Consider the following 18,317-nt stretch of genomic DNA (forward strand, 5'->3'; position numbering starts at 1 on the left):
TCGGTACAGTGCCATGGCATCACAGCAACCTCAAACTCTTGGGCTTAAGCAATTCTCTTGCCTCAGCCTCCCAAGTAGCTGGGACTACAGGCGCCCGCCACAACGCCTGGCTATTTTTTTGTTGTTGTTGCAGTTGCCATTGTTGTTATAGCTGGCCTGGGCTGGGTTCAAACCTACCACCCTCAGTATATGTGGCCAGCACCCCACTGACTGAGCTATGGGCACCCCCCCCACACACACACACAAAAAAAAATGTCGTTTTAATACTAATCAGTAGGAATGCTGATTTCAGTGTGCTCAAGCTAGAACACAAGGTATCTCTCCTGGCTCCTCCCTCCAATGCTCTTAATTAAAATTACCAACTCCTGTCAATTCTGCTTCTTCCACAGGTCCTGGATAATGACTATACTAGGTCAAGCTACTGTCATGTCTTGTTGGCTCAGCTCTGGATTAGGCAGAAAAGGTTCCCAACTGTTTTTCCATTTACCACTGCTCCCCAGTTCTACACCCTGCAGCCAGTGGAATCATTCAAAAGTGCAAATCTGATCATGTCATCTCCTAGCTTATAACTCAACAGTTCCCTATTACACAAAACATAACATTCAAACTCTTTAGGAGTTTTTAAGGCTCTTAATATTCCAGCATCCTGCATATTTCATAGTTTCCCCTCCCTCCACCTTTGCCTTGCGAACTCCTGTTTCTCCTGTCTCAGCTTAAGAGACCTTGGGCCTCCTCAAAGCCTCTTTCAACTGCCCTCAACCCCAAGACTAAAAAGGAATATACTTCTATATATGTCATACCCTCTCCAGAACACTGTGATTTTCTCTGGATGCTGAGCAGAGAAAAGGAATTTTATAAACTGCTTGGAAGTCACAAAGACCATACAAGACCTACAGTCCTAAGGACCATACAAGACCATCTTAGACACACCACTTCAACCCTGCCTCAATGCAGAATTTCCTAGTCAAATGTCCCTGCCGAAGTGCCACTCTTCCTCCCTTAAGGGTTCTGACTTTTCTTACTCTTATGAGTACAGTAAAAGGTTAGCACAGCAGACCTGGAATTCAGATTCCAAAGTGCTTCAGAGCTGCTGCTTATTAGGTTCCTGAGAGCCTCTAGGTCCATGAAATGGTCTTCCAGTTAAGATATCTTGCATACCTTAGGCCTAGGCCAAGACAGATAGTTTATGACACTGACATGACTTGTGGTGAAGACTTATTTTTGTGCCTGCAGCTCTGAGCCATAGTGTATTTGTCTGACCTCTAAGGAATCTGGTGACTGAGCAGCTAAGATCAGTTATACAGGTGTTCCAGGACTGCATGAATGACCCCTGATAAAAACTCTGAGCACCAATGCTTGGGTCAGCTTTTCTGATTGGGAATAAATTGTTCGAGCATCATGGCCGAAAGATCTAAGGGCTGTCTGGGCCAATTCCACTAGCAGAAGATAACAGGAAGCTCATCCTTAGACTCTATCGCATCCAGGCGTCCTTGAACTTTTTAAACAGGGGGCCAGTTCACTGTCCCTCAGACCGTAGGAGGGCCAGACTATAGTTTAAAAAAAAAAAACTATGAACAAATTCCTATGCACAGGGCACATATCTTATTTTGAAGTATAAAAAAAAAATGGGAACAAATAAAATCACACTGCCTCATGTGGCCCACAGGCCGCAGTTTGAGGACCCCTGGTATACACCTGTGTCCTTGGGTGATTTTTTTTTTTTTTTTTTTTTTTTGAGAGAGAGTCTCAAGCTGTCACCCTAGGTAGAGTGCTGTAACATCACAGCTCACAGCAACCTCCAACTCCTGGGCTCAAGCGATTCTCCTGCCTCCACCTCCCAAGTAGCTGGGACTACAGGCGCCTGCCACAACGCCTGGCTATTTTTTGGTTGCAGCCGTCATTGTTGTTTGGCGGGCCCTGGCTGGATTTGAACCTGCCAGCTCAGGTGTATGTGGCTGGCACCGAGTCTGTCCTTGGGTGATTTTAATTTGTTTTCCTTTGCTGTAATAAACTGTAACCATGACTAGAAAAGCTTTTTTGAGTTCTGTGAATTCCTGAAAATCACTGAAACTAAGGGTAGACCTCTGACATACAAGACCTTTTAGATCTGCTATTTCTGCTATGCTCAACAACTAATGTATTAGCTAAGTAAGCTTTGGTAATATGAGGATAAAAAGAATACCCATCTAAGACTGTGACATGATACTCTTTTATTATAATACACATTACATGACTGGGCACAGTGGCTCATGCCTGTAATCCTAGCACTCTGGGAGGACGAGGCAGGTGGATTGCCTGAGCTCACAGGTTCGAAAGCAGCCTAAGCTAGAGCAAGACCTCGTCTCTAAGTATAGCTGGGCCGTGGCTGGGGTGCTGGCCATATACATCCAGGCTGGTGGGTTCCAACCCATCCAGGCCTGCTAAACAACAACAACAACAAAGCTGGGCCAAGAGTGGCAACCGTAGCTCAGTGGGTAGGGCGCCGAACACATACACCCAGGCTGGCGACTTTGAACTCGCCCGGGACTGTTAAACAACAATGACAACTGCAACCAAAAAATAGCCAGGTATTGTGGGCGGCTGTAGTCCCAGATACTACTTGGGAGACTAAGGCAAGAGAATCACTTGAGCCCAAGAGTTTGAGGCTGCTGTGAGCTATGACACCACAGCACTCTACCCAGGGCAACAGCTTGAGACTCGGTCTCAAAAATAAATAAATAAAATAAAATGAATGTAATGGACCATAACACAGTCTGTCTCAAAATTTTCACAGTGATCTACATCTGCATGCTTTCCAGGTACTTAACACAGTCCTTGAAAAGCAGAAGATACTCCATTAACATCTGCTGGATGAAGCAATGATATTAAGTCAAAAGTAGTATTTCTAAAAAATAATTTAACTACTGAGAAGACAATATTAAAACTGTATCAGTTATACATATCAACAAAATATATTAAGAAAACATTAATATACAAGAAATTGATAGAAATAAATCTACAGAAGTTTTTAATACCCTATTGTGATCAGAATAAATTCAGTAAATGTCAATAAGCAGAATATAGTCTGGGCGTGGTGGCTCAAACCTATAACCTAGCACTCTGGGAGGCCGAGGCAGGTGGATTGCCTGAGCTCACAGGCTCGAGACCAGTCTGAGCCAGAGAGAGACCTCGTCTCTAAAAATAGCCGAGCATTGTGGTGGGTGCCTGTAGTCATAGCTATTTGGGAGGTTGAGGCGAGAGAACCATTTGAGTCTAAGAGTTTGAGTTTGCTGTGAGTTATAATGCCACAGCACTCTACCAAGGGTGACAAAGTGAGACTGTCTCAAGAAAAAATAAAGAAAAAAGGCAGATAAAACAACTATAAAATCATTTAGAAAAAACTTACATAACCATCAAAAGAGAGAAATTTTTTTTTAAAAAAAAAAAGCATCATCTGATCATTACTGTCTAAAACAGAAGTGAACTTTGCTATTCATCTGAAAGTCTCTTGTTTTAACCAAGACTTAATAAAGAACTCTTCATAATGAAGAAAAGTTCTAAGATAATTTGGTTTTCAAAATATGTAGAACCTCTGCCAGTTGACCACCCAAGGAATTCTAACAAGCTGGTCAACATAAGGAAGTAGGCCGACTGAACTAATACACACATGTGGTCCATGTCTGGTTTATAAAAATTAGGTCAACTTAAGAATGTGATCAATGTAGGGAGGTGGTGAACTATCTACTGTATGTATTTAAAATAAGATAAAGGCCCAAATTTAGTCTTCTATAGATTTGCTTTTTTTTTCTTTTTAAGAGACAATGTTGCAATGTATTCTATACCATGTTTGCTGGAGTTTTGATCCAAAGATGTGTTCACAGAAATGCTGTCCACTGTAGTCCACTTCCTTAGTCTTGACTGTGGCTCTTTAATACTGTTCATATCCATATTTACATTCAAGTTTGAGTTCAAGCCTTAAAAATTAAAAAAAAAAAAAATCTTATGAAATATAGCACATTTTCCTTCTGGTACCACAACTCCTATCATCTAGAAAAACATGTAACTAATGTAATGATTTCAATCCTGCTTAATGTTTCTTAATAAGGGGCTCTGGGTCATCGTCACGTAGAAACTATGCTAGGACAAAAAGCCTCAGCTGGGTTATCAGAGTGACCAACATATACAAATCCTAAGTAGCTATTCTAACACTCACCAGTATAATGTTTTCAAACCATAAAACCCTTAAAACTTTAATTATATGTGAAAAATAATTTCGATTTTTGTTTGTTTGTTTAGCAGCCCTGGCCAGGTTCGAACCCTCCACCCCTGGGGTATGGGGCCAGTGCTCTAACCACTGAGGAACGGGAGCCCAGCCTATTTTTCTTTCTTTTTGTTTGTTTTTTTGAGACAGAGTTTCAGTATGTCACCCTTTGGTAGAGTGCCGTGATGTCACGGCTCATAGCAACCTCAAACTCTTGGGCTTATGCGATTCTCTTGCCTCAGCCTCCCAAGTAGCTGGGACTACAAGCGCCCCCCATAACACCCAGCTATTTTTTAGTTGTTGTTGTCATTGTTTAGTAGGCCCTGGCTGGGTTCGCACCCACCGGTCCTGGTGCGTGTGGCTGGAACTCTAACCACTGAGCTAAGGGTGCTGAACCAATTTTGATTATTTTTAAATTCCTTGGCAAAATAAGAGGAGAAAAAAGTTTTTAAAAAGCCAAAGTTTATAAGTTGACCTCTATTAGAATCTATCTGTCAAGGCCAGGCACAGTGGCTCATGCCTATAAAACCCTAGCACTCTGGGAGATCTAGGTAGGTGGATTGCTTGAGCTCAGGAGTTTAAGCTCAGCTTGAGCAAGAGCAAGATGGCGTCTCTAATAAAAATACAAAAACTAGCCGGGCATAGGGGTGGGTGCCTGTGCCCCAGCCTCTGTCACACAATAGAACATGCTAGTTAACTACTGGTCTTCAAACATAGTTTGACTAGCAGACAACAAAGCTGGTTTCTAGAAAACCATTGTACGGGGAAAGAAAGAAAAAGCAGAACGAACAGGGTACGAACAATCAAGAGTCAAAATCTAATCAAGGGCACAAAACAAAGAAGACCTAAGAAGGAGAAGACATACAAGCCTAAAATTTCTACACACTGAATATAAGCTTGGAGAATAGTACAAAAAAGGAATGGGTAGTAAAGGCATTTCTTACCCCAATGTCCTTATTTATATCAATGATTATATATAAATATTTAGACAAGAACTAAAATTTTAAGTTCTACAAACTAATAAACATGACTATGACCATTCCTAGTTGTTTCTCCAAAGCAGCACTGCTCAAAAATGCCTTGGTGTGCTGTTTCTAATAATAACAGTAACATCAGCCTTCCCAGCCTTTTGTATACTACAAATACTTTCTTTTTTTTTTTTTTTGAGACAGGATTTCACTTTATCACCCTCAGTAGTGTCGCGGCATCACACCTCACAGCAACCTCAAACTCTTGGGCTTAAGCAATTGTCTTGCCTCAGCCTCCCGAGTAGCTGGGATTATAGACGCCCGCTACAATGCCTAGGTATTTTTTTTTTAGAGATGGGGTCTCAACTCATGAGTTCAGGCAATCCCTCACCTTGGCCTTCCAAATGCTGGGATTACAGGTGTGAGCTACTGAGCCTGGCAAGATATTTATATCTTAAAATGAAAAGTTTCCTTTCCTATAATCTACTTAAAATGACTATGAAATTTTTGAAAATAATGTGATTTTCATAAATGGAGAGAGACCATACCCAAAGCATGAAGATAGGATACTTAGAAGAGGAGATGGCAACTCTCTGAGTGGGACCAGCTAAAATACCAATGCAGCTTTCATGAAGGAACAGAAATGTAAAGGCAAAGGAGAAGGATGCATGCTTGTGACACCCAAGAATCAGCTGGATGCTTTGGCCAAGGAGAAACCCACCTATAGGGAAGTTGCTGAAAGCATTTATTGGTGATGGCCCTTTTTGCAGCTCAGGTGTAGTGTGGGGCATGACATTGTCAAGGAAAGATTTCATGGCTGGCTGATGGAGTGACTGCTGCTGAGATGGCGGAGTCTGCTGCTTCACCAACAAGTTTGGATCAAGTTGACGAGATTGTTGCATCATCTGCTGCTGCACACTAAGAGGTCGACCCTTAAAACAACAAAATGATTGGGAAAAATTATGAGAAAAAGTCTTTACAGATACTTAAATATTTCTCTTCATTTCTCAGTTCCCTTCCATCTTAGCAGGAAGGTGAACAATCACAGTGTAAGAGTTAATATGACTCATGGGTAAATAGCACACTAAATCAACAACATATTTCATTACATTTTTAATAAAATTCTATTTTAAGAAAAGACATTTTGGCTGGGTACCTATAGCTCAGTGGTTAGGGCGCCGGCCATATGCTCCGAGGCTGGTGTGTTTAAACCTAGCTTGGGCCTGCTAAACAAACAAACAAACAAAAAATAGCAGGGCATTGTGTTGGGCACCTGTATAGTCCCAGCCACTCAGGAGGCTGAAGGCAAGAGAACTGCTTAAGCCCAAGATTTTGAGGTTACTGTGAGCTATGACGCTATGGCATTCTAACCAGGGTGATGAGACTCTGTCTCAATAAAGAAAAGAAAAGAGAAAGAAAAGGCATTTTGTATCTCTTGTTACAATAGAAGTGGCAGAAGTAGAGTTTATCAGAATAAGGGACAGCACAGCAAGTGAGAGAGTCTGATCTACCTGCTGGTCTTGCTGCTGCCGGTTACCAGAAGGCACGCTTCTCTGACTCTGCGCCCTTTGCTGCTGCGCTAACAATCGCTGGAGGGAAGATGGCAAAAAGGCTGTCAGTACCACACACCATTACATATCAGTGTGCCTCAGAATCACGAAAGCAGATGGAAGTACCGAGGCATGACTTGATCTAGCCAATGCTGACACATCCTGCCTCACCTAAACAATTTCTTCCTTGGACTCTGGCTTCCAGCCATTCTGTTTAAACTAAACTTTCACACTTTAGAGAAACATGTTCATCCCACCCCTCTCCCCTATCACCCAGATTTATCTGGGCCTCCTCTCATAGCATTCTGAACTACTGCAAAACACTCTTCACAGATGTTTGCAATGTCTTCCCTGACAGACTGTAAGCTCCATGACAGGTGTGACTATGACTGCTTTGTTTACTGTAATACTTCCTGCACAGAGTCTAGCGTTTGGCACACAGGACACACTCAATGAAGATGTACTAAATGAGACTATTACTCTACTTACCTGTAACTGGGAGATCTGAGAAAGCTGGTTTAGTTGGGATAGCTGGTTCAGCATGGCTACCTGTTGAGGGCCAAAGAGCGGATTCAGGCCACCGTTGTTTGGTGCATACTTCAGCAATGAAACTGGAACCTTAGGAACACAATGGTAAGTTACTAATGTGGATAAAATAGCTCTAACTAGCTAAATGTACTATATATTTCTATTCATGGGAGGGGTGTTGTGGTCTTTGTTTTACTAATTTATCATTCACATATATTTTTTCTTGGGTTAAGAAAAAGTCTTCCTCTCAAGACATTTTATGGAACAATCTAGTAAATTTTAGATTTACCTTATTCTTGACTCATGTTTTCATCCTTCTTACAACCTTTTGTAATGAGCAATTCAGAACTGGCTACATCTCAAAGATGCTTCTAGCCATTCTGCTGAAATCTCAAGATGTGGCTAGTTGTGAATTAACCATTATAAAATAGTCATCTCACTTAAATATAAAATTATTCAAGGTTCTTTTCCAGGCAAACAGAAGAGAAAATGACAGCTTATTTACCTGAGGGGAGAGTAATGGAGGAGGCACTTGAGCACGGAGATTAGGCTGAGATGAACTAAGAGGTTGTGCTGGAGGCTGTTGCATGCCCCGGGGTTGTGCTGCTGTGTTTCCAACACCAAACATACTGGGATTCCCATTCTACAAGAACAAACAACAATAGATAACAGTGCGATTCTTAAGAGACAAACATCTCATAATCATACACATCTCATAATAACTACAGGTAAGAGAGATCTTAGTACTAATACAAATCATTCAACAGAGAGCCTAAAATACACACCTGGACTTACCTGTCTAACAGAATTCAAGTTTTGCATACCCAGCCCTGCTATGGAGCCAAGGGCCTGGTTAGGTAGTGCACTATTTGAAGGGGGAAGCTTCATGCTTTGACTGGACATAAACTGCATGTTTTGGGTTTCATCTGCTACAATGCCATCCTGAGTGGACAGACAGAAAGATGTGCAACACCAGCCAAGCAAACAAGTGGAAGGGAGAAATCATTGCAGGAACAGAAGAGAAGTCACATGACATTCCAGCATCAACAGGAAACAAGTAGAAAACAGAAGAGATTAAGATTAGTGTTAATTCTAGAGCACATAAAAAAAGAGCCAAACATATTTTATGGGATTAAGAAGAAAATAAACACAACCCCTACGATAAATTGAGACATGAAAGGACAGTGAGCTGCAAATCCAGTAACAGGATCTAGTACTAGATTATAACACATTAAATATATACGAAGTTCTAAAATATTAAGGTGAAAATTATGATACTACATGTATTGGCTTATTAGTCACAGAGGTAAAGGTAAAAAATCTTACCTTATCGAAATAAGGATTGCGCTCCATGGAAGACTCTTTGGAAATCTGAGGCCGAGAACCAGGGCCTTTCCCGACTGTACGATTGTAATCACCAATATTTAGGCTATGTTTATCTATCTCCATTCGTTTGTCTTGTAACATTCCTAATAAATGCAGGAGATTATGTTATCAAATAGGAAGATAACCTAATTGGTTTCAGGTTAATTTGCAACAGAAAGTAAAATAGTCACTTCCCAAAATGAAATAACTTTTGCCAAAACAAAGATATGTAAAAAATATACCTGCATTTCATAAATCTTGCACTCCTCATAAGTGAAGTTTGGTTTACCAAATAGTGTTATATTCTGAACTAATTAACTTGAAAAGATATTACGAGGTAGTAACACTTCATTTTCAAAAGACTTTTCAGGCAGCATAACTTAAGACATCTTTAGTCATTTCCAACATGCTTAATTTTATAATAAAGGTAAGTTTGCATTAATAAGTAATGCAAGCACCCTCCATAACAAACTACCATTTAATAAATACTTACTATACATCAGGCACCATTCAGTGCTCTGTGTGTACTAATTCAATGCTTACCCTATTATCATGCCTATTTAGCAGATGGGGAAACTGGAGACCAGACAAGGTAAAGACTTCCCTTCTCTAAAGCCTTGCTCTGTTACTCTCCTCGTTCTGACTGCTCTGCAGTAAAAATGACCTTCTCTTATGTAAACTTCTCTCCTGCAAAATCTTATTTGCTGGATGCAGCCGGCCCCAGCCCATAAGCTACCATGCTATTTCAACAAATCTTCAAATGACTTACCACCTGCTCATTCTGGTTTCTCTTCAATGCACAGCTGAGCCTACCTCCCTCTGCTTCTTCAATTTTGGCTTACTCAGTACACCCAGCATCTCAATCTTTTGACTACCTCTGTAAACATACTTACTCTAGACTTTATTCATTACCAAGGTGTCAACAGTCACCCCCATTCAAGTGACCCCAAATATAAATGTCTAGCTTTGACTTCACAGCTGAGCTCAGTCCCATATCTTTAACTGCCTGTTAGACATGGTCACTTCAATGCTTTACTGACATAGGTTTTTACCTCCCTATTCCTTATTTTCTATGTTTTCTCAACTATCAAATCTGATCCATTGTTTCTTTGCAAATGCTGTTCTTTGAGATGCCTGCCACAACCATAATACTTACCCTACTACCCTTATTATAGGGAAGTGGAAAAGGGAAAATGTCTAACAAAAGAAGACTTCTTAAAATAGGTACATTTTAAAAATGCCATTAGTTTCCTAAAGTATTATTCCAGCAATGGGTCAGGCACCTGAATATTCTACCTTTTAGCACTTCTCTAAGAGCCCTCCCTTGAATGTCAATAATCCTTTGCAACAACCTCTTCCTCTGTTCTCTCTCCCTGTTAATGGCATCATTAGTCACTGATATAACAAAACTAGCCATCTTAAATGCTTTCTCTCACTTTCTATGTCTAATCCTATAACCAAACCCTTTCTCTCACTTTCTACATCTAATCCTATAACCAAACTCAACCAACTCTTTCTCCCAAGTCTCTCTCTTAGGTGTTCCTTCCTGATAATCAACATTATTTTTGCCTAGGCAAATAAACAATCTTTTAAAAGAGCAGTGTGTTGCATTTTCTCCAACACATCTATACCCCTCTGAGTGCCAAATGTGGCAATCTTCCCCTAGGCCACCAGTCCTCTAAGAAGGCTCATTTGTTTCCAATGACTTCCCCAAACTCCACTGTCAATTTTATTTCCTGACAACCATTTTCCTGGTTTCAAAACTCTATGCTCACTTGGTGTCTGAAAAATTACTCTACTCCAACTTGTCCAACTTTTCAGGATTACTCCATAAATGTCACTATATCCCAGGATTCTATCTTTGGTCCATTATTCTGTGACTGTCTCTGATCAATGTATCCTTATGGCTTTTACTGCCATCCATGTCTAATTAATTATACTTATTATCTCCAGCCCTATATATTCTGAACTCCATATCCAGATTTTTTTTTAGAGACAGAGTCTCACTTTGTCACCCCTACTAGAGTGCTGTGGCATCACAGCTCACAGTAACCTCCAGCTTGCTGGAGATTGGGCTTAGGCGGTTCTCTTGCCTCACTGGAACTGCAGACACCTGCCACAACGCCTGGCAATTATTTTGTTGCAGTTTGGCCGGGGCTAGGTTTGAACCCACCACCCTCGGTATATGGGGCCAACCCTATATCCAGATTTTTTGCAGCTTACTAGACATTGCCATATGGTTTTTAACAGCAACTTCAAACTCAGTATCTTATTTATCAAATCCGCTATTCCTATTGTATTTCTTATCTCAAATAATAACTAGTTATTGATTTAGTGTCTCTCAGCTCCAATTTCACCCTTTAGATTACTATATGAAATTATATCTGGATCCTCTGCATTTTTTCCCCTTTGCCAGCTGGTCCTGAGGCACTGCCAGTAAAGGATGCTGGAGAGAGTGCAGAGGAAATGTTTTCATGGTCCAGTGTGCCCACTTTGCAGGCTCCCACAACACCTGCAGCTTTACCAGTGCCCAGCTTCCCCTGTACCTCCACATAGTTCTGTTGCAGAGTGTCTCTGCTGTAATACTTCTCCATGAACAGCTTTTTTTTCTAGTACCCTAGAAGGCAGATTTCCAGCAAGTTCTACCAGCATATCACAGAAACTACTGTACCATTCAATGAAGCAATGGAGGAGGGAGAAAGGTGTCCTCATGGGAACAGATACACGTTCTGGACACAGATTTTTCTTGCCTGTAAGGCTTCTGCCATTCATGGTCTCACAGACTGCTTTGTCTACTGTCATGACGCTCTTTCACGGCACTGTGTAAACACGGAACTCAGTTCACAGCAGAGGAAGTGCAATAACAGGCTTGTGCCCATGGGATCAATTGGTCTTACCACATATGCCATCACCTGAAAGTAGCTAACTAAATTAATAGGTAGAATGGCTTACTAAAGACTCAGTTACACAGCAAACTGGCAGATAATATCCTAAAACAAATGGCTTCTCCATTACAGGATGCAGAATGTGTCTTCCCCATTTCCAGAATACACAGGCCTGAAAATCAAAAATGAAAAGTGGGGGTGCCTTCTCTCACAATTCTACCTAATAAGCCACTTACAGAGAATTTTTGCTTCCTTTTCCAATAACTCTCTGCTGGTTTAAAAAACTTAATCCTTGAGAGAAAAAATGCTTCCAACAACAGATGTTAACTATGGCTCCATTCTATTGGAAGAAGAAGACTGACACCTGGACATTTGGCACTCTTTGTGATAAAAACTAACAGGCAAAAAAAGGTGCTAGTCTACTGGCTAGGGTTGACGATCTCTGATTATCAAGGAGAAATCAGTTTCCTGATACAAAATGAAGACAGTGAAGACTGTCTGGAATCAAGGGTACTCTCTGGCTCGGTGCCCGTAGCTCAGCGGTTAGGGCACTGGCCGCATACAACAGGGGTGGCAGGTTTGAAACTGGCCCAGACCTGCCAAACAACAATGACAACAAAAACAACAGCAAAAATAGCTAGGCGTTGTGGCTGGTGCCTGTAGTCCCAGCTACTAGCTACTTGGGAGGCTGGGGCAAGAGAATCACTTAAGCCCAACAGTTTGAGGTTTTTGAGATTGCTATGAGCTGTGATACCACAGCACTCTACCAAGGGCAAGGTAGTGAAAGAAAGTGATACTTTGATCATCCCAAAGAATACTTTTTTTGTTGTTGCAGTTGTCATTGTTGTTTAGCTGGCCTGGGCTGGGTTTAAACCTGCCACCCTCAGTGTATAGTGTATGTGGCTGGTGCTGTAACCACTGTGCAACAGGCGCCAAGCCCCATGATTATTTTTCTAAAACATAAATTCAAACCATGTCATTCTCCTGCTTAAAATTATTTAATCCCATACTTTAGTACCGAAGTTCTGATCCTAAGTGTAGGATAGAGGACAGAGTTAAAAGTGCTAGGCACGAGGGACAGAGTTATGTGAGAAAAAGCTAAGCATTACTGCTGACCCTAAAGTACTAAAAACAATACTCACTAGACACAGCATCCTGTCTCAGCAATAAGTCATATTTAGCAGTGATAAGAAAAAGGAAAGACAGAAGTGCGGTAAACAGAATGTGTTAAAGAGTTTAATCATACAATTTAAAGAAAAACTACTTGCTTTTTAACTGTGACTCTCTCTTTGAAGCTTTCTGCTCTGCTGTATTTTCTCATGTCTGAGATTTCCCCATAAAAGCCAGTGAGGAATGTTAGAGGGGGTTGCACCCTTGTCTCTCCTTGTGGAGTGCCTGCTGGTGTTGGCCTTGGGCATCCCTTAGTTCAATGCAAATAGACTGAGTAGGTATTACTTATTTGCCTCAAGTCACACCAACACCCAAGCTCCTCATGACTTAGTATCTACTTAAGTCTTCCAGCATCCGCCTAGTGAAGTCTCACCATCATCTTCTGCCCCCACTACCAATGCTGTATTTCTTGTCCCATTATATAGAACTACTTGCCATTCCTATAGTATAGTTTAAGATGTCTCTGTCCTCCTAGGTTTTAGACCCACGGTTCCCTGGTCAAGAACACTATAATCTCTAATCTGCATAACTCACTCTTGACAGGACTATATTTAAAGCAATCAGACAAATATCACCATTCCCTTAGCTCTACAAAATGGTCTGCACTTTAAAGGCAGATCAACACATTTAATTACAGCATTTTAATGTACATTGGTCAGCACAGATCTCCCCTCTCCTGGTCTAGGTACAGTGGGTTCCTGTCACAGATATGCCTATCCATCAATAAATATCCACTCAAACTGATTTAACTTTCTCTTACCTCCAGAAAGGTCCATCTTATTGCTCTGTACATTTTCTTCGGGTGAGTCTCTCTGAAGTACAAAAAAGCAACATGTTTAGCAGTGCTTAATTTATCAATGAAAACAAATAAAAAACTAATTTTACTGTATTTCACTATATGAAATTGAAGTGGGTCCTAAAGCATTGCCAAATACAATTTTTAAATGTTTTAAAATAAGACACGTAATCCAACTTTTAGCTAATAAGATAAAAATATAGTTAAAAGGCCAATTTTACTTTAACTTTAAGTGTATTCATAAGGACTCAAAGATCAACAAAAAAAATGAAATCAGGATAAACTTAAATAGAACATCATTAAAAGGGGAGGGTTCTACTAAGGAAACATACTTACCGAAAAACTGATATTTGAAAACTGTTTAACAAAAGGATTTATCCATGCTTCTTCTTGTTTGTTTCCACCTTTCATCATTCCCTTTGTAAAATAAGAGTAGAAAAGATGCCATGGCCATCTCTATTTAACTGGATATAGTGATGGATTAATAAAACTGCAAGACAATTCCCAACTCTCATTTTTAGCCAATAATTTTTCCTCCAACCAACTCTCATCAGAGTTGTTAACAAATAAAAATCAACCTATTTGATTTTCAACTTCCTTTGCTCCAGTCCTCTGGTATAGCTGTAATGTATAGAGAAATCCCTAACAGCAAGCAGTCAGAAGGAAAAGACAGAAGCAAAAGGCCTCAATGACCCACAAATAGAAAAAAAGGGCCTCTAAATAATGAGAACTGTCCATTAGGCAGTTTCCAACCTACGGATGGATTGTGTTTTATAAGATTAACTGTAATACATATTTTTGAAATTCTTACTACAAACCAAAGTAAAAAATAGTGATTAGGTTCTCAACATGGTCCACATGAAGCCAATATGACCCACAAATTAATCACGCTAAGTGCACTGTACAGAAAAAAAAAAAAAAAAGACATGTGTTTCCACATGAAGTAGTATTTTAAAATGTTAATTTGTGTTGCCAAGAATGTCACACCCCAGCAGTAGATGAAACTGGGATTCCTCCCACTTAGTGTTGGCTTTCTGTGGCTGGCTGGGGTATGGGTGGTGTGGAAACTACACTGAACTGAGAGAATGAAGGGTCTATGACGAGCAGTCTGATAGACAGGGAGGCTAGAAGCCATAGAGACCTAGGTCTCCCATTTATGTGAAGATAACAGGACCTTTCTCAGTCTGCTGCTATAATTACCCTTTCCCGTTGCTACTATCTGTTCCTTCTGACTGTGGAACAGAACACAGCTTCATAATTTCCCCCCTAAACGCAGGTCTGTGAAGCAAGCACCTAACCCTCTCCGAAGTTTTGAAGTCATCTTTGATTCCTTTTCCTCATTCAGCCCCCATCCCCATATCTTACTCGTTGCCAAGTTTTTCTGTCCCTTCTATTCTGAACTTTCAAATTAGTCCCTTCTATTATATATCCATTTTTGTTTCCCAATCCAAGCCCTCCTTTCTAACTTGAATTTATGCAGAACCTTCCTGAGATCTCTAACTCTGGTCTCTCCTCTGTTCCAATTTATATCTTATACTATCATTGTTGGCTTTCTTTAAATAATTAATAACCAGAAAACCGTACCGATGTTGTTATTTACAACAAAGCCAACGAAGCCAATTTCATTGGCTCCACATTTTATGCAGAATAACGTTCAAATTCTTTGGCACGATATTGAAACACTTTACAATCTGCTCTTATTCTAACCACGGGGACAGATCTCTTGTCACTTCTTTCTAGAAATTCCACATTTTAGTTATGTAAACTACTATTATCCTTAACACATCCCACCCAAGCATCTTCCAAATCCATGCTGACGTGCTATGAAGCTCTTCCAATGCCCCATATGACTGAGAGCTCCTTGAAGGTGTAGCTCACATCTTAGTGCATTTGCATCCCCAGCACCAAGCACAGTACCTGGCACACAGCAGAGGCTAAATAAATGTTTGCAGTTGCTTTCTAAAGATTTTTACTAGTAGAAACAAAGGAGAAAGAGTAAAAAGGCTACACACCCTTTCCCTTCTCCTTTTTTTGCCACTCAGACCCTGTAAGGAAAGACAAAGTCACAAAACAGCATGGTCCAGTGGGAAGAACACAGTGTTTGGAATTGGAAGACCTAAACTTAAGTCTTTGTTCTGTCACTTGCTAGTTACGTAACTTTGGGAAAGTCATACCATCTTTTCCAGTCTCAAATTCCCATCAGTATCCTATCTTAGAAGGTTACGAGGATCAATGATTTATGTAAAACATGTAAAAGCATTTCATAAGCTATATAGCAAGGCAATAGGCAAATTCAGCCAAATGAAAATTTTTATTTCAATGAAAATGAAAGGTCCTAGACTTAGAATCCCAAGATCAAAAAGGAGGGACCTTGGCAGTCAGATAGTCCAGCTACTCACTGGATATTTGACTTCAAAGGCCCCTCAAAAGGCAATCATTCTCAAATAGGGTGGAGAAGACATATCAGAATCACTCGGAGGACTGGGCACATATTTTGAAAATGGTCCCCAGGAGAATCTGATACTGGCCCCCAATACCACCTGTAAAGAGCCAGTGCTCAAAATCCATGGTTCCCAAACCTGACTGTGCATTAAGAGACATTTTGGAAGCTTGTTTAGGACAAAAAACTTGGTTCAATTTCCAAAATGTCAATAGACCTAGGGTACTGGTACAGGAAGCAGTACTTTGAACAAATGCCGTATGACTCCGATGTACAGCCAGGTTTGGGAATACAATTTGTCCATGTATAAAAGCAAAATCAAGCTTGGTCCATTCCTAGGGATTTTTGTCACAGGACCTTTTGGTATGGGGAAGGGACAAGATGACATATGAATAAGGAGAATGACTCTGGGTAAAGGGGAGGCTGGGGATTTCTGGTGAGGAGGTGGAATGGAAGATGAACTAGCAGTGGGATGGAAAGACATGGAGATTTGCCCTTCTCTTCATCCTCACCACTGCAGGCACTAACCTGGGAAAAGGGATTGTCCCAGGCAGCACTGGTAGAGGGGGAGGAGGAGAGAAATCCCAAGCTGTAGCAGTGGGGAGAAAGGAAGTTCCTGTGGTCTTATGTTTTTCTAGGTGGCTGCCCATACAAGTGGCTATACCTAAATTGGGGACTGTCTGGGCTGTTCTGATTGCCATAATTGGGCAGGCAGAAAATTCATTTTCTGTGGGTAAACTACCTTTGGAATTTAAAGTTTCAAGAGCTTTGCCCTTGAAATGTTTACCTTTGATGACATTTTCTTTGTATATGGTGGCCAATTTAAAGACGAGTTAAGCTCTTGAGATGAATTACTATTCCACATTCCAATTTCTACATCCTCTTCCTCTTCCCAGCCAGTGGGGCGATTTCCAGGCAATGGCATATCATCACCACACCAGCCATCTTGCATAGATTTTGGCCCTGATTGTGGATTTGCAATATAAAGAGAAACATACTTTAATAAAACAATTCTTCCCGAGGACAAGTATACATTAAAAGGCAGGGGGAGGGGAACCTTAAAACCAAAAATAAAAAAAAACAAAGCAAACTTTTTTATTTTCCTTCCCAAATCTGCACAGTAGGAATGTACATTTTATATTGGGTTAAAAGTTTCATTAAAGAAAGTCAATAGCTGAACGTGGTAGCTCATACCTGTAATCCCAGCACTCTGGGAGGCAGAAGCAGGTGGACTGCCTGAGCTCAAGAGTTCAAGACCAGCCTGAGCCAGAGCAAGACCTCATCTCTAAAAATAGCTGGGCGTTGGAGCAAGCACCTCCCAGCTACTTGGGAGGCTGAGACAAGAGAATGACTTGAACTCAAGAGTTTGAGGCTGCTGTCAGCTGTGACACCAGGGTACTCTACCAAGGGCAACAGAGTGAGACTCTGTCTCCAAAAAAAAAGTCAATAAAGCTTTTCCATGCCTTCACAAATTTGGGTTTCTAAACACAATGGCAACATTCTTATTTATAACAACCTGCATAGTGATCTGCAGGACAAAGAAGGATAAAATTTGAAAGGCTCAATTTTCATACATATATTTCAAGCAGATTGGCCAAAGGGTATTCAAAATCCTAAGCAGAAGCATCATACCTCCACACATAGGCTTTGGGATTCCTACAGGGCTATCTTATACACAATCTATAGGATAATACCAACGTTAACCTGAATCTCTGGGTCCCTTCTGAACTATGCTAATAGTTTCAGGGAATCAGTCTAGATATGTGTCACTGTAGCTACTATTCAGTCTCTCAAGTTGGATGGCATAAAATGTTGCTAGACTATTTCTAGATAATATGATTTGGAAAAATGTAAGTTGGATTTAGTGAAATACATGCAAGTTAACAGTTACGGTTCTAAGAAATATGAGATAAGAGGAAAATTCAGAAAGATAAGAGCAAACCATTTACAAAGTCCAAGAGCCAAATATCATCTAGTATGTTATATAATATGAATAATTATCAACAACACAGAAAACTTATCCAATGATTTAATTATAGTCAATGAGTGATCACCACTGCTACAAAATAGCTATCAGGGATTATCAATAACTTACCAGATTTGCTTAATGCTTGTGGACCAACAGAGCTGGAGCCCCACGTGGATGTGTTGGATGCCGCAGCAATGGGTTCCCCCCAGCTGGGACCACTGTCTATGGGTTTACCCCATGCTGAAGTACCATTATCCACAGTTGTGGCTGGAGTAGAAGGCTCCCCCCAGGGCTCACCCCAGCCTTTAGAAAGTGTGGGAAAAGAAGTCATCAGCATAGATGGTAAGGCGGTACAGTGGAATAAGGGATAATAAAGAATACTTAGGGAACCAAGGATGAAGAACTT

At 40.7% G+C, this 18,317-nt stretch overlaps 1 protein-coding gene across 10 annotated transcripts in view; it reads right to left on the reverse strand.

Annotated features, from left to right (window-relative positions):
- The window catches only part of TNRC6A (trinucleotide repeat containing adaptor 6A), a 140,874-nt gene that overhangs the window by 20,090 nt on the left and 102,467 nt on the right, over positions 1-18,317 (reverse strand). For 6 of the 10 annotated variants that reach the window (XR_008373496.1, XM_053558077.1, XM_053558078.1 and 3 more), the window contains 12 exons: positions 18,038-18,214; positions 16,730-16,905; positions 15,515-15,547; positions 13,839-13,919; positions 13,467-13,518; positions 8,613-8,755; positions 8,082-8,228; positions 7,792-7,929; positions 7,248-7,376; positions 6,720-6,797; positions 5,930-6,140; positions 3,822-3,953 (listed from right to left, as the gene is read on the reverse strand). Coding sequence is in view for 9 of the 10 variants with exons in the window: in XM_053558077.1 (XP_053414052.1) it covers positions 3,822-3,953; positions 5,930-6,140; positions 6,720-6,797; positions 7,248-7,376; positions 7,792-7,929; positions 8,082-8,228; positions 8,613-8,755; positions 13,467-13,518; positions 13,839-13,919; positions 15,515-15,547; positions 16,730-16,905; positions 18,038-18,214 (1,497 nt within the window). In the remaining variant the exon portion in view is untranslated. The remainder of the gene's footprint in view (positions 1-3,821; positions 3,954-5,929; positions 6,141-6,719; positions 6,798-7,247; positions 7,377-7,791; positions 7,930-8,081; positions 8,229-8,612; positions 8,756-13,466; positions 13,519-13,838; positions 13,920-15,514; positions 15,548-16,729; positions 16,906-18,037; positions 18,215-18,317) is intronic. The other 4 variants (XM_053558080.1, XM_053558076.1, XM_053558079.1 and 1 more) reach the window with 4 other exon arrangements.

Source organism: Nycticebus coucang, chromosome 12 (assembly GCF_027406575.1).
Source record: "Nycticebus coucang isolate mNycCou1 chromosome 12, mNycCou1.pri, whole genome shotgun sequence".
In the NCBI taxonomy this organism is placed as follows: Eukaryota; Metazoa; Chordata; class Mammalia; order Primates; family Lorisidae; genus Nycticebus; species Nycticebus coucang.